The following is a 16,787-nucleotide window of genomic DNA, read 5'->3' on the forward strand; positions in this document are numbered from 1 at the left end:
ATATAGTAAGACAGCATGCAGTCACAGCACTGTGTCTCATGTGTATTTGTCCAAAGGACAGATACAACATTATACTGGAAAGAATCCAGTATTTGGAATCAGGATGCCTTACTTTACGTCCAAGTTCTGCCTCTTTCTTGCTATGTGATCTTGCATAAGTTATCTCACATCTCCAAATCTTAGTCTCCTCAGTTATAAAATGGGAATGGTATTAATAATAATGCCTACTTAACCTGACAGTTGTGAGACAAAGGATATGAAAAACAGTATATGAAAGTTCTTTGTAAACTATAAAATGGTGTACCTATTTTTTATGATTGACTATTTTTTAAAAAGTATGGCATTGAAAACTACTTCAAGAAAATAACCTCTTTATAATGCAGTACTGCATCTATAATTAAAGTTTTCCACTTGCCAAAACAAGGCTCAGATATGAATAGTTTTTTCCATTGGGGAGATATTTCAAACCATGTTAAGACCCTAGAAGTCTATGATTTCTATTAGAGTTTGGATTTCTTAACACCAAAATAAAAGTTCTTATCACTTGTAACCACGGTAAGTAAAAGTCTGATAGCTGAAGGATGGTAGGTCAAAATACTGTCAGTTTTTCAATAAAGAGTCAGCAGGGTGAGGTAAAGGAGCTGCTTGTGTTATAAGTTCTTTGGGCTGGGTAAGAACTCCTTCCTTTTCTAACTATAGATTTTGGACTGTTTTATCTTCCTTAGTCCTAGTAACAATGCCTTATTCTAAAACTGGACTTCCAGGTAGAGAAGCTGGGACTAGATCATCTAACTGGGGAAACATTTAGAAAGGCTTGTTTCCCACCTCTGCTCCCCACCTCAATGCCTTTCCATGTCCTTATTCAGCTGCGTTCATCCCAGGTACAGTTTGTAATAACTACTACAAGTTCTCACTCAAAATTTCTGTCAGCTATGGCATTATTGGGACCAGTCTGCTATTAACAACATAAACAAATGTTAGAGGCACAGAAGTAAGCATGGAGAAAAAGAATAGGTGGCAATGGGGTTACATGACATGAGAACTTAACTTTTAGCTCTTCATAAAGACCTCAAGATGACTCAATAATCTGGTGGGAGAAAGGTGGAGGGCAAAGTTCTGATTCCTTATTTTTCCTTTAAGGGCTGCCTTTTAGAAAAGTATACTAGGTGGATGTGTAGCCTTGCCCCTATATACTATCATTTATTTTTTCATGTATTAGACCATTCTAAAGCAGAATGGGCATGAGATTTTAAAGAAAATTTAGCCAATGTGCATGAACCAGGGTAGAGAAAGGTGAGCTGTTACCCACTGATTGAATCAATTCAAGCAAAGTACTCCAAGTGACAACTGGCAGGATTGTTTACAAACATGCACAACACTGTTTATTATGTTTCCTGATTTATCTGATTGGTTATAAATTATAGTATCACAAAGCTGGTAAGGAACCTTCCAAGCTGTCATCTAATGCTACCTAAGCCACCTATATTTGCTAAACAAATCTGGCCATACTTGCCCTTCTCCATCCAAAGGGCACTTATGAGGTTGACATGCTTATATAATCTTTCTGTACACTATTTTCTCACTATACTACATTCGTTGTGTTAACATAATCTTTATTAGTCTGCTGAGTGGAGAAAAGACTTCCTTCTCACCCTACTTACCTCGGTTGTCATCCTCATTTTCTTCCCAGGGCTCTTCATTTGCTAGCAATGGGTTCTGCGACTCATTCATACACCTCATAGGGAAAGAGTGTCCATCACCAGGGCTGGTGGGGAAATGAAGGCAGTGAGATCTTGCAGCTGACATAGACATTTTATGAAGGTAATAACTCTATTAGAAATAGGAGTGGGGTTCTTAGAAAGATTTAAACCATTTAGCTGATTGGCTAAAGCCATACTGGAATAGGCTCTTACAATAGCATCATTTAGTTGCCCTATTGCTCTCAATTTCTATATCTGTTTGTTTGTCTGCATCAGTCTTGACTCTTTTAGTTTTTAAGCAACTCTTTAATTGCTTCCCACAATGGCCAGTATGGCAAAATGCACATAAAGCAAACTTCATAAATATAACTTAATGATGAAGATTCCAATTTATATCCCATTATATTATTGCTTTGGTTCTAAATTTTCAAGAAAAATTACCAGATTCAGAATCATTGAGAGCAGAAGCAAGAAGAACTACAATCCTGCAGCCTGTAGAACAAAAACCACATTCACAGAAAGATAGACAAGATGAAAAGACAGAGGGCTATGTACCAGATGAAGGAACAAGAAAAAACCCCAGAAAAACAAGTAAATGAAGTGGAGATAGGCAACCTTCCAGAAAAATGATTCAGAATAATGATAGTGAAGATGATCCAGGACCTCGGAAAAAGAATGGAGGCAAAGATCGAGAAGATGCAAGAAATGATTAACAAAGGCCTAGAAGAATTAAAGAACAAACAAACAGAGATGAACAATACAATAACTGAAATGAAAACTACACTGGAAGGAATCAATAGCAGAATAACTGAGGCAGAAGAACGGATAAGTGATCTGGAAGACAAAATGGTGGAATTCACTGCTGCGGAAGAGAATAAAGAAAAAGAATGAAAAGAAATGAAGACAGCCTAAGAGACCTCTGGGACAACATTAAACACAACAACATTTGCATTATAGGGGTCCCAGAAGGAGAAGAGAGAGAGAAAGGAACAGAGAAAATATTTGAAGGGATTATAGTCAAAAACTTCCCTAACATGAGAAAGGAAATAGCCACCCAAGTCCAGGAAGCACAGCAAGTCCCATACAGGATAAACCCAAGGAGAAACATGCCGAGACACATAGTAATCAACTTGGCAAAAATTAAAGACAAAGAAAAATTATTGAAAGCAGCAAGGGAAAAATGACAAATAACATACAAGGGAACTCCCATAAGGTTAACAGCTGATTTCTCAGCAGAAACACTACAAGCCAGAAGGGAGTGGCATGATATAATTAAAGTGATGAAAGGGAAGAACCTACAACCAAGATTACTCTACCCAGCAAGGATCTCATTCAGATTCGATGGAGAAATCAAAAGCTTTACAGACAAGCATAAGCTAAGAGAATTCAGCACCATCAAACCAGTTCTACAACAAATGTTAAAGGAACTTCTCTAAGTGGGAAACACAAGAGAAGAAAAGGACCTACAAAAACAAACCCAAAACAATTAAGAAAATGGTCATAGGAACATACATATCGATAATTACCTTAAACGTGAATGGATTAAATGCTCCAACCAAAAGACACAGGCTTGCTGAATGGATACAAAAACAAGACCCATCTATATGCTGTCTACAAGAGACCCACTTCAGACCTAGGGGCACATACAGACTGAAATTGAGGGGATGGAAAAAGATATTCCATGCAAATGGAAATCAAAAGAAAGCTGGAGTAGCAATACTCATATCAGATAAAAGAGACTTTAAAATAAAGAATGTTACAAGAGACAAGGAAGGACACTACATAATGATCAAGGGATCAATCCAAGAAGAAGATATAACAATTATAAATATATATGCACCCAACATAGGAGCACCTCAATACATAAGGCAACTGCTAGCAGCTATAAAAGAGGAAATCAACGGTAACACAATAAGAGTGGGGGACTTTAACACCTCACTTACACCAATGGACAGATCATCCAAAATGAAAATAAATAAGGAAACAGAAGCTTTAAATGACACAATAGACCAGATAGATTTAATTGATATTTATAGGACATTCCAACCAAAAACAGCAGATTACACTTTCTTCTCAAGTGCACACGGAACATTCTCCAGATAGATCACATCCTGGGTCACAAATCAAGTCTCAGTAAATTTAAGAAAATTGAAATTATATCAAGAATCTTTTCTGACCACAACACTATGAGATTAGAAATGAATTACAGGGAAAAAAACGTAAAATCCACAAACACATGGAGGCTAAACAATACGTTACTAAATAACCAAGATATCACTGAAGAAATCAAAGAGGAAAACAAAAAATAACTAGAGATAAATGACAATGAAAACACGACGATCCAAAAGCTATGGGATGCAGCAAAAGCAGTTCTAAGAGGGAAGTTTATAGCTATACAAGCCTACCTCAAGAAACAAGAAAAATTTCAAGTAAACAATCTAACCTTACACCTAAAGGAACTTGTGAAAGAAGAATAAACAAAACCCAAAGTTAGAAGGAAAGAAATCATAAAGATTAGAGCAGAAATAAATGAAACAGAAACAAAGAAAACAATAGCAAAGATCAATAAAACTAAAAGCTGGTTCTTTGAGAAGATAAACAAAATTGATAAACCATTAGCCAGACTCATCAAGAAAAAGAGGGAGAGGACTCAAATCAATAAAATTAGAAATGAAAAAGGAGAAGTTACAACAGACACCACAGAAATACAAAGCATTCTAAGAGACTACTACAAGCAACTCTATGCCAATAAAATGGAAAACCTGGAAGAAATGGACAAATTCTTAGAAAGGTATAACCTTCCAAGAGTGAACCAGGAAGAAACATAAAATATGAACAGACAAATCACAAGTAATGAAATTGAAACTGTGATTAAAAATCTTCCAACAAACAAAAGTCCAGGACCAGATGGCTTCACAGGTGAATTCTACCAAACGTTTAGAGAAGAGCTAACACCCATCGTTCTCAAACTCTTCCAAAAACTTGCAGAGGAAGGAACACTCCCAAACGCATTCTATGAGGCCAGCATCACCCTGATACCAAAACCAGACAAAGATACTACAAAAAAAGAAAATTACAGACCAACATCACTGATGAATATAGATGCAAAAATCCTCAACAAAATACTAGCAAACAGAATCCAACAACACATTAAAAGGATCATACACCATGATCAAGTGGGATTTATCCACGGGATGCAAGGATTCTTCAATATACGCAAATCAATCAGTGTGATACAGCACATCAACAAATTGAAGACTAAAAACCATATGATCATCTCAATAGATGCAGAAAAAGCTTTTGACAAAATTTAACACCCATTTATGATAAAAACTCTCCAGAAAGTGGGCATAGAGGGAACCTACCTCAACATAATAAAGGCCATATATGACAAACCCACAGAAACATCATTCTCAATGGTGAAAAACTGAAAACATTTCCTCTAAGATCAGAAACGAGACAAGGATGTCCCCTCTCACCACTATTATTCAACATAGTTTTGGAAGTACTAGCCACGGCAATCAGAGAAGCAAAAGAAATAAAAGGAATACAAATTGGAAAAGAAGAAGTAAAACTGTCACTGTTTGCTGATGACATGATACTTTACATAGAAAATCCTAAAAATGCCACCAGAAAACTACTAGAGCTAATCAATGAATTTGGTAAAGTTGCAGGATACAAAATTAATGCACAGAAATCTCCTGCATTCCTATACACTAATTATGAAAAATCTGAAAGAGAAATTATGGAAACACTCCCATTTACCATTGCAAGAAAAAGAATAAAATACCTAGGAATATACCTACCTAGGGAGAGAAGAGACCTGTATGCAGAAAACTATAAGACACTGATGAAAGAAATTAAAGATGATACCGACAGATGGAGAGATATACCATGTTCTTGGATTGGAAGAATCAATATTGTGAAAATGACTCTACTACCCAAAGCAATCTACAGATTCAATGCAATCCCTATCAAATTACTAATGGCATTTTTTACAGAACTAGAACAAATCATCTTAAAATTTGTATGGAGACACAAAACACCCCGAATAGCCAAAGCAGTCTTGAGGGAAAAAAATGGAGCTGGAGGAATCAGACTCCCTGACTTCAGACTATACTACAAAGCTACAGTAATCAAGACAATATGGTACTGGCACAAAAACAGAAACATAGATCAATGGAACAAGATAGAAAGCCCAGAGATAAACCCACGCACCTATGGTCAACTAATCTATGACATAGGAGGCAAAGGTATAAAATGGACAAAAGACAGTCTCTTCAATAAGTGGTGCTGGGAAAACTGGACAGCTACATGTAAAAGAATGAAATTAGAACACTCCCTAACACCATACAGAAAAATAAACTCAAAATGGATTCGAGATCTAAATGTAAGACCAGACACTATAAAACTCTTAGAGGAAAACATAGGAAGAACACTCTTTGACATAAATCACAGCAAGATCTTTTTTGATCCACCTCCTAGAGTAATGGAAATAAAAACAAAAATAAACAAATGGGACCTAATGAAACTTCAAAGCTTTTGCACAGCAAAGGAAACCATAAACAAGATGAAAAGGCAACTCTCAGAATGGGAGAAAATATTTGCAAACGAATCAACGGACAAAGGATTAATCTCCAAAATATATAAATAGCTCATGCAGCTCAATATTAAAGAAACAAACTACCAAATCCAAAAATGGGCAGAAGACCTAAAGAGACATTTCTCCAAAGAAGACATACAGATGGCCAAGAAGCACATGAAAAGCTGCTCAACGTCACTAATTATTAGAGAAATGCAAATCAAAAGTACAATGAGGTATCACCTCACACCAGTTAGAATGGGCATCATCAGAAAATCTACAAACAACAAATGCTGGAGAGGGTGTGGAGAAAAGGGAACCCTCTTGCACTGTTGGTGGGAATGTAAATTGATACAGCCACTATAGAGAACAGTATGGAGGTTCCTTAAAAAACTAAAAATAGAATTACCATATGATCCAGAAATCCCACTACTGGGCATATACCCAGAGAAAACCATAATTTAAAAAGACACATGCACCCCAATGTTCATTGCAGCACTATTTACAACAGCCAGGTCATGGAAGCAAGCTAAATGCCCATCGACAGATGAATGGATAAAGAAGTTGTGGTACATATATACAATGGAATATTACTCAGCCATAAAAAGGAACGAAATTGAGTCATTTGTTGAGACGTGGATGGATCTAGAGACTGTCATACAGAGTGAAGTAAGTCAGAAAGAGAAAAACAAATGTCGTATATTAATGCATGTATGTGGAACCTAGAACAATGGTACAGATGAACCGCTTTGCAGGGCAGAAGTTGAGACACAGATGTAGAGAACAAACGTATGGACACCAAGGGGGGAAAACCGCCGTGCGGTGGGGATGGTGGTGTGCTGAATTGGGCGATTGGGATTGACATGTAGACACTGATGTGTATAAAATTGATGACTAATAAGAACCTGCAGTATAAAAAAACAAACAAACAAAAAACAACTAATACTAAACTTTCTTTGGGTTATTTGTATGGAAATATGTTAATATAAATGTTTCAGAAATTACATGAAATTTCTAAAAATCTTATATGTTCTAGTATAATAAGTCATAATTCTAGTTATTACTTTAAAATGTATATCTCAGAAATAACTAAATTTCCTTGTCAATTGCATTATTATGAACTTTCATCAAATCTTTAACCATGGTCATATTTAAGTCTTTTGTCATTTACAGACAGTTCTGGGTGTACTCTGATGGTTTTGCAAGAATGTTCCTATAAAAGGGTTTCATCTTCAAGGAATTCATGGAAAAGACTCTGACAAGTACAGGTTTCTGGTAACTGACTATACTGCTGAACTGAATGAATAAGCATTTTCAGAACTCCAATGGAAAACTGATGAATTCATAAAAGTGCTAACAAAAGATCAAGATGAAAAAAAAATTAATTACATGGGACTGAATGTACTGACGAGGATGATTATAATTTTTGTGACTTTCTGTTTGAATAAAAAAAAAGAATCATTGAATTAACTGGCGATAAGGTGCTGTGAATTGGTGATAGATAATAATAATGGCTGAATGCCCTGTTATTTGGCTTGTATGGCAGAAACGTTATTAGAAGCTGGGAGACAGAGCAAAAGTGAGGCATTTCTAAGAGTGCAGATCCTGGGGGCAATTATCCTCCCCCAGAATTGATAGTTCTCTACAGAGGATGTAACTATACTGATTATAAGTGAGTGGGCTTTGATTTTTGCTCTTGTTCTTTATTCCAAAGAAGACTCATTTTAGACCTCCCTTTGGCATAGTGATATTGTGTGTGTTTGTGTATGTATGTGTGTGAGTGGGGTGCAAATAAATGTTGGTATTAGTTATTAATCAACATTACCCACTGACACAGTTTTGTCTTGTGATTTATAGCCAGGGCATAGGATATACCACAGCTCTTAAATAAATGAGCCTGTAAAACACTAACTGGTACAGAGGAACTACTAGGGCAATTAATGAAGAGGAGAAAATCTTTCTTAATTACCACCTTACTCCAGCAAAGTTTCCTCAAATAAGTGAACAAATGGCTGTATCCCTGTCTGAAGAATGGATTGAAAGGGAATTGCAAGAAGCCTATAAATAAGCTTTGCTCCAGAGCTAGTTTAGTTGATGGTAGTTTTAATCTGGTTCATGAAGTCACTCAGAGGACACAAGCTCATCTCTCCTTCATTGCTTTCTCTTCATTCCTGTTGCAATTATAAGAATTACCTAGAATCTCTAGATCAATCTTTGTTTGTTCTTGCTTTTTGTTCTTGTTTAAATTAAAAACTTTAACTTTTCCCTCCATGAAAGTAATATAAGCATTTAATCCCAAAATATGAAAAGTGGAGACAAGAAAAATAATTTCTAAGACTGTTGCCCATACCACTTAGAGCATTTTGGGGGTATATTTCCCCTCTGTTGTTTTTCTTCTCCATATATTTGTTTTTTCATTTATAAATTATTTTATTTTTTAATTGTTGTATAGTTGATGTACAATATTATATAAGTTACAGGTGTACAATATAGTGATATACAATTTTGTTTGCAATCCCAAACTCCCTAAATATCTCCCCCCCCACTTCGGTCCTGGTAACCATAAGTTTGTTCTCTGAGTCTGTGAGTCTGTTTATGTTTTGTAAATAAGTTCATCTGTATCATTTTTTTTAGATTCCACATAATTGATATCATACGATATTTCTCTTTCTCTGTCTGACTTACTTCACCTAGTATGGCAATCTCTAAGTCCATCTATGTGGCCACAAATGGCATTATTTCATTCTTTTTAATGGCTGAGTAATATTCTATTGTGTATATGTACCACAACTTCTTTATCCATTCATCTGTCTATAGACATTTAGGTTGCTTCCATGTCTTGGTTATTGTAAACAGTGCTGCAGTGAATATTGGGGTGCATGTATCCTTTCAGACTATGTTTTTCTCTGGATATATGCCCAGGAGTGGGATTGCAGGATCATATGGCAGCTCTATTCTTAGTTTCTTAAGGAAACTCCATTACGCTGATACTAAAACCAGATAAAGACACCACAAAAAAGAAAATTACAGGCCAATATCACTGATGAACATAGATGCAAAAATCCTCAACAAAACACTAGCAATCCAAATCCAACAATACATTAAAAGGATCATACAGCATAATCAAGTGGGATTTATCCCAGGGATGCAAGGATTCTTCAATATCCACAAATCAATCAGTGTGATACAGCACATCAACAAATTGAAGACTAAAAACCATATGATCATCTCAATAGGTGCAGAAAAAGCTTTTGACATAATTCAACACCAATTTATGATAAAAACTCTCCAGAAAGTGGGCATAGAGGGAACATATCTCAACATAATAAAGGCCATATACGACAAACCTACAGCTAACATCCTACTCAATGGTGAAAAGCTGAAAGCATTTCCTCCAAGATCAGGAACAAGACAAGGATGTCCACTCTCACCACTTTTATTCAACATACTTTTGGAAGTCCTAGTTATAGTAACCAGAGAAGAAAAAGAAATAAAAGAAATCCAAATTGGAAAAGAAGAAGTTAAACTATCACTGTTTGCAGATGACATGATACTATACATAAAAAATACTCAAGATACCACCAGAAAACTACTAGAACTAATCAATGAATTTGGTAAAGTTGCAGGATACAAAATTAATACACAGAAATCTGTTGCTTTTCTATACACTAACAATGAAAGATCAGAAAGAGAAATTCAAGAAACAATCCCATTTACTATCGCACCAAAAAGGATAAAATACCTAGGAATAAACCTAAGGAGGCAAAATACCTGTACTCCGAAAACTATAAGACACTGTTGAACGAAATTGAAGAATGACACAAACAGATGGAAAGATATACTATATTCTTGGATTGGAAGAATGAATATTGTCAAAATGACTATACTACCCAAGGCAATCTACAGATTCAATGCAATCCCCATAAAATTACCAATGGCATTTTTCACAGAACTAGAACAAAAAATCTTAAAATTTGTATGGAGACACAAAAGACCCCGAATAGCCAAAGCAATGTTGAGAAAGAAAAACAGAGCTGGAGGAATCAGGCTCCCTGACTTCAGACTATACTACAAAGCTATAGCCATCAAAACAGTATGGTATCAGCACAAAAATAGAAATATAGATCAATGGAACAGGATAGAAAGTCCATATGTTTGTATATATCAAAAAAACGTAAGAATCTCCATGTCCATTGTTCCAGTAATTCCATTTCTGGGAATTATTCTAAAGCTAGAGATAAACTAGGCACAAAAATGTTCATTGTGGCATTATTTCCAGGCAATAATCAGGAAACAAACTAAACATCCAACACTATGGGAATATATATTTCCCCACTGGCTGGAATATGATGTAGTTAAAAGTAATGGTTATAAAGACTATGTCACAGGGCTTCCCTGGTGGTGCAGTGGTTGGGAATCTGCCTGCCAATGCAGGGGACATGGATTCAATCCCTGGTCCAGGAGGATCCCACATGCCACAGAGCAGCTAGGCCTGTGTGCCACAACTACTGAGCCTGACCTCTAGAGCCCGTGAGCCACAACTACTGAGTGCACATGCACAACTACTGAAGCCCACGTGCCTGGAGCCCATGCTCTGCAACAAGAGAAGCCACCACAATGAAGAGTAGCCCCTGCTCGCCGCAACTAGAGAAAGCCTGCGCACAGCAATGAAGACCCAATGCAGCCAAAAATAAATAAATTAAGAAAATAAAGACTATGTCACAATAAGGGGAAATGTTTACTATATTTTAAGTGAAAAATGTAAAATTCAAAGTGGTATGTATACTGTGATTAAAAATATGTACAAATATATACAGAAGAAAAACAACAGAGTTGTTTAAAAACCAAATTCATTTACAAATGACTGGTACCAGTTTACACTGCTTCAAACAAAGCATGAGAATGCTTATTTTATCATGCCCTCACCACCTGATTTATCTTTACTAACCTAGTAATGAAAAACTCGGGAAATACAGTTTTACATTGGACTGATATCTAGTGCATAATACAGTCAAAATTGAATTTGCTACTTCAAGGCATGGTCCAGCATCAACTTCTTTCAGTGGTAATAATTACCTACCTGGACCCAATAGGTATTAACCAGAACTTCTTGTTATCTCCAAACACCTGCTGGATATTTTTGATGAAGCCAAGGTTGAACCCATTTTTCTCTGGGCCACTTGTAAACACTGGAGTACAGAAGGCCTCTATGGCAGGGTAGGGAAGTTGAAGAAAAGAAGAAGAGAGCAATAATCAGGACCATTACAATTTTACAGTTCTCCATGAATGTGACTTGCTTCTACAATATTTTTTTGCTGTGGTAGCATAGGCCCCTCATTCTTAGTTATTGCTAAATTACTTGGTAAAAACCAGCTTAATCACTTTAATACAAAGTAAGTTTGTTATTAAATATAAAGAATTGGTACACTCTTTAAAAAAAATGCAGAAGAAACACATGATGGTAGAAATAATTGAACAGTCATAGGGGTAGTATGTATTTTGTACTGCATGTAAGGCGTGAAAGAACAAATCTAACAGCACTTTATTTGAATCTAAATGGCAGTAACAGCCAAATGGTCTCTATATTTAGAGCTGGGACAAAAGTAATGACACATAAAGAGATGGTAATGACATTGATTTGGTTTTGAAACATTTCAGAAATGAACACGTTCACACTGAAGGCTGCAATGTAAGAAATTGAGTTTTATTCCAGAAAAAAATGTCAATGGGTGAACTATAATCACCTCAACGACTATGAGAAATTGGACCATGTTAGTGCACATTATTTTTAGATACACATTTATCCCATTAAGCAAACACTTTCACTGTTGGACTCTGGCTGCATCTGGCCATTTCCCTTTTGTTCTTTGTTTTCAGATTGTGTTATCATGAAGCTTTTAGTACTTTTCTACGTTGTAGCTGATCTCTAAGCCAAATATGCTAATCTACTACCCTAGCAACTAAGTGCTACATATATATTTGGTTTAGAAAATAAGTGCAAATACTTTTTTAGCTGTTATCATTATTAGCAAATGAATTCCAAAAGTATAGTGGCTTTTGCACTATACTTTCCTCAAATTTATCTTAGCTAAACATTCAGTATTTGGACACTTTCTCCCTAACCCTCATGCATTGGTTTGTGTACAGTATAAATATTTGTTTCACCATGAAAACGACTATTGCACTGGATCCATCAGAAATGCAATTCTCCAAATAAAAGCCCAGAGTATAGAGTAATGGAAAAATTTTCAGAGAAAAATTTTCATTTCTTGTGCTCATTTTCTAGAGACTCACTTGTTCAATGTGTTTATCTCATTCCCACAGTCCCTACACAGCTCCTTGATAACTGTAGATATTCAATGATTTGTTGGTTTGGATTTTTTCTCAGGACTCTGTTTTTAGAAGTGTTCAATAAATTAGATTTTTCTATCTTTATTGACCTTGAATTCCTCCTTCTGATGTTCCCTTCTGTACTGATTCTTTCCTTCACTTCCTTATGTGAACACCCTTTCAAAATTTTCAAGCTGTAAATCTGGGGAGCTATTACCCAGAATGAACTATAAAAAGCAATGGTCATTTTTGGTTTTGTGTGAGGTTTTATTCACTAATGTTCTCTTTAGTCTGTAAGCTTCATTCACTATGGCTCTCCAGTTTGGTAAAACGTGTTTACATCTGTTTCCGTTTGGAGGCAAAGAGATGTCACTGCAGGTGAAATGTTTCATTGGAAGTTTTTCTCTTCCCTGGGAACAATCCATAGGTCACAGGGATATACATTCATATGTTTTTTTCCTAGTCTTAATATCCAGTCTTACCTAAGGTGGTTTTGTTTCTGCTGACAAGCCAACAATGGTAACCAAAGAGAATCACAAGGCTGACAAAAAACATGCAGGCCACAAAGAGGAGAAAAAGGACATGGAACTTAGAGCGAACACTGGGCAATTCCCCCTAGAAAAGAAATAATAAACAAACAGAAACAAAGGATTAAAGTCATAAGGTTTGGCTAGTTTTTCTGTGTAGGTTAGTACTTTCTTCCATATGTATAAAATGTCTAGCTGTAATTAAAAAAGTAGATTTTGTAAAATTTTTACAAAACAGTTCTTTCTGTGGATGACCATACCTTATTATGGATATGCTATCAGCCTACACAGCCTAAAATGGATCTTTGCTTAAGTGCAGTTCAGTGTAAAATAGAGTATATAATGTACCAATTAGAAATGGGTAAGGTTAAAAGAGTATACTGAAGCCATAACTGGTATGCAACCTCTTAAAGCTTGTATTCCATTTAGTTTGTAAATTTTGAGTCATTGGCTAGAGGTGATCTTGAGGTCATATGGTTCATCCTCTTGTTTCAAGGTGGGTTATTCTGGAATACTTTATATGTCATGTTTCTTTGGATATATGTGTGCTAAAAATGTCACAGTGATATATGTAGGAAGTTAAAACACATAGGTAAAATTTTAAAATGTTCTACCTCTAAGTCGACTTGATTTTAAAGCTACTGCAAATTTTGTGTGGTTGTTTTTTATAGTTGAAGTAGAATGTGCTGGTATATTACATCCCGTGAAACAGCTGTTTAGACAGTAAAATCATGCAAGATTTGACAGGCAATTGTAAAAGTAGGTAGCTAAAGATTTTTATAGTTAGCTGGGACATCTCATTTTCCATATGGCAACAGTTTTTGTTTTTTTTTAAAGCAGCTCCAGACTAGAATGAATTTTCTAAAGTTCTATAGCATGCACAGCATGTAACATTTTGTCTTCTGAAGAGAACTTTAGAAAACATTTTCAATTTTGGAGTAAGAATTTGGGAGAAAGACTTTTCTTTATTTCCCCCTTTCCTGTGCTGATCATTGTTTTGGTGTGATGAATTGCTTTGAAATATTTCCAAATGCTCTTGAGTAGTAAAGGTGATTCTTGGTTGAAGTCAACCTTGACATTAGGATCTAGTTCTAGTACAGTTTGGAAGGAGAAAGTTAAGGCTTGGAAACACTTGGTAAATTCAGATGGTACAGATTTTTTTCATCTCTTAGAGGAGATTTATATTTATTTTGATGTAAGGAAATATTAGGAATCTTCCAGACAGTATGTGTTTGAAGGATGAAGATAAGGTGAAGTAAACCAGTCAGATGCTTTCAGCTGAGGGGTGGTCTGGGTGAAATTTGCCTGGGGGCAGAGCTCCCCAGGAAATAGCTACACCAAGGATTTTGACCTTCAGGAACTTTTATGTGAAGCTCCTTTTTGAAATGATTCCTCTACAAAATCTTGGCCTAAGCACCCAAATTGAATTCGATTGGTTTTTGTTTGTTTCATTTTGAATTTATAGGAAAGATTTTGTAGTGGTTTTTGCCTGGCTGTGTTTTTGTTTTCATAATCTCTACTTTTTAAATAAGTTTTTAAAAGCTTTTAAAGCTCACATTTATTTTACTTCTTATCTTTCATGTTTAAATGGAGAATAGGAAATGGCTGGGCAGGAGGGACTGATATAAAGTCAGTTCACACTCTGAGGGGCTGAGCTGCAAGTCTTTCCCTTCCCTAATTGCTCTTATAGAACTCTCTTCTGTCTGCCAAAGCATATCTACTGTGTTGTCCCTTGATGTCTTTCCCTTCCCTAATTGCTCTTATAGAACTCTCTTCTGTCTGCCAAAGCATATCTACTGTGTTGTCCCTTGATAAAGTCCTTAATATTTAACTTTCTTTTTTGTTAGAAGAGGGTGATGGCCCTATGTTCAAAATTACCTACTCAGGAGATAACCAAGCTAAATTACTCAAAGCAATAACCACCAGAAACAGTTCAGGGGAATATTGGTAGATTAATCCTATTATCTTAGTTCTAAAAGAATTCATAGCCTCTATGAGGAGATTCATGGCCCAGTGTGGGAGGTGTATATTACTACTTTTTTCATAAGTCAAATATCGATTTCCTATCAAAGTGCTACTCTTTAAGTTAATATTGAGAGGAGAAGCACAATCTGATGGTCTTCTGAATTCTTTACTTCAAAGGAGCTAGAGCTTCTCTATAGTAGGACCATAATGGGCAGTAGGACATGGTACAGTGTTTAAGATTACTGGGCTTAAGAGTCAGACAAGTTCAAGTTCTCACTTTGCAACTTAGAAGCTGGGTGATCCTGAGCAAATCACTTAACTACTATGACCCTCAGTTTTATCACCTTTAAATTAGACTAGTAATTCCTGCTCTACCTAGTTCACAAGGTTGTGGTGAGGATAAGATGATATAATAGATATGAAAGTGCTTTGAAAATGGTAAAGTACCATACAAATGGAGGTTGCTATTCTTAGGAGCACAGCTAGTCTCCTTGATACATGGCTTTTAAAATACATGGCAGTGTTTACTTTTCATTTTAGGGGAGACTCAATTTGAACTGAGAAAGCCATCTTTAAACCACACCAAAGTGCCCTCTGGCTGGAGAGACTGCAAAGAAGCATTTCTCTGAACTGTCAATGCCCTTTTCATTATGAGGGCAAGCCAGGACAGGTTTCCTCGCCTGGCATCTTTCAGGCATGAGCTAGTTTATTGTGGAGAAAAAAATGAAGGAATAGGAAAAGGGCAAGGCTATTTTCACCCCTTGCTTGTGAATACTGGCACATTTCTGGAGATTAATTCATATCTAGATATTATCTTTCAAGGGTAAAAGAAGCATACAGCACCTGGCTGGCATTGTGGTATTTGATTATTGGCTGACTAGGAGGGCCAAAGGCAAAATGTATGAAATACAACATTGTTTACTCTGTTATCAAAGGGTAGTTTTTAAACAGTAGCCTACTGTGTTAAGGACCAAGTAAAGTCTGTAGTGAAGACCAAGGCTGACACTTTCCCTGCTGAATTGGTTGCAGGAGATTTTTTTTATGGTAGTGGCTCAGTGTGTGAATAGAATGCCAAAAAGGTCATGGAAACCTGGGCAATAGATAAGAGATCCTGCGATGTGGAAAGGGGCCAAAGAAGAGACACCAGGATGATGAAGCATTTTGTATTTGGGAAAAATTTATAATAAAACTTCATTTCTGCTTATACTTTTATATCCCTGAGTTGAAGATTTTGATATGCATTATATAATTTCTGATTCTTAAAGTTATTAAATATTGGAATTGATTAAGCAAGTCGAAGGGAGAATGCAACGTCCATACCTCTATAATATTCTACACTATATTTTCTACACTAGTAGGGATCAAAGCACTAATTAATAATTTAAATATTCTCAGCTATTTAGGCTCTCACTGCCTTGCCTTTCTCCTTTTTTTCTCCAGTTTATTATAACCTATATTCTACTCACAGGATTTATGTGCTTTACCTCTCCCCCTGAGGTGAGATATTCCTGTTATACAGGCTCTTGTGCAATTCCTAAAGTAATAACTAGTAGCTCTGCCCACATCTGCTTTTTGCTATTCAGGTTCAGTTTGGAAAGCCCTCATCATGTAAGGTTATAATGTCTTAGTAACTGTATTGTAGTTGTATGTGGGGAAGACATATCTTCTGGAGTCCATTGGCAT

At 36.0% G+C, this 16,787-nt stretch overlaps 1 protein-coding gene across 1 annotated transcript in view; it reads right to left on the reverse strand.

The window, feature by feature from the left end:
* ZDHHC15 (zinc finger DHHC-type palmitoyltransferase 15) overlaps nt 1–16,787 on the reverse strand; it is a 129,349-nt gene that overhangs the window by 33,263 nt on the left and 79,299 nt on the right. Inside the window, exons 8-10 of the mRNA XM_061178466.1 lie at nt 13,095–13,227; nt 11,363–11,489; nt 1,662–1,765 (exon numbers count right to left, since the gene is read on the reverse strand). Coding sequence (XP_061034449.1) covers nt 1,662–1,765; nt 11,363–11,489; nt 13,095–13,227 — 364 coding nt within the window. The remainder of the gene's footprint in view (nt 1–1,661; nt 1,766–11,362; nt 11,490–13,094; nt 13,228–16,787) is intronic.

This window comes from Eubalaena glacialis, chromosome X, assembly GCF_028564815.1.
Source record: "Eubalaena glacialis isolate mEubGla1 chromosome X, mEubGla1.1.hap2.+ XY, whole genome shotgun sequence".
Taxonomy (NCBI): domain Eukaryota; kingdom Metazoa; phylum Chordata; class Mammalia; order Artiodactyla; family Balaenidae; genus Eubalaena; species Eubalaena glacialis.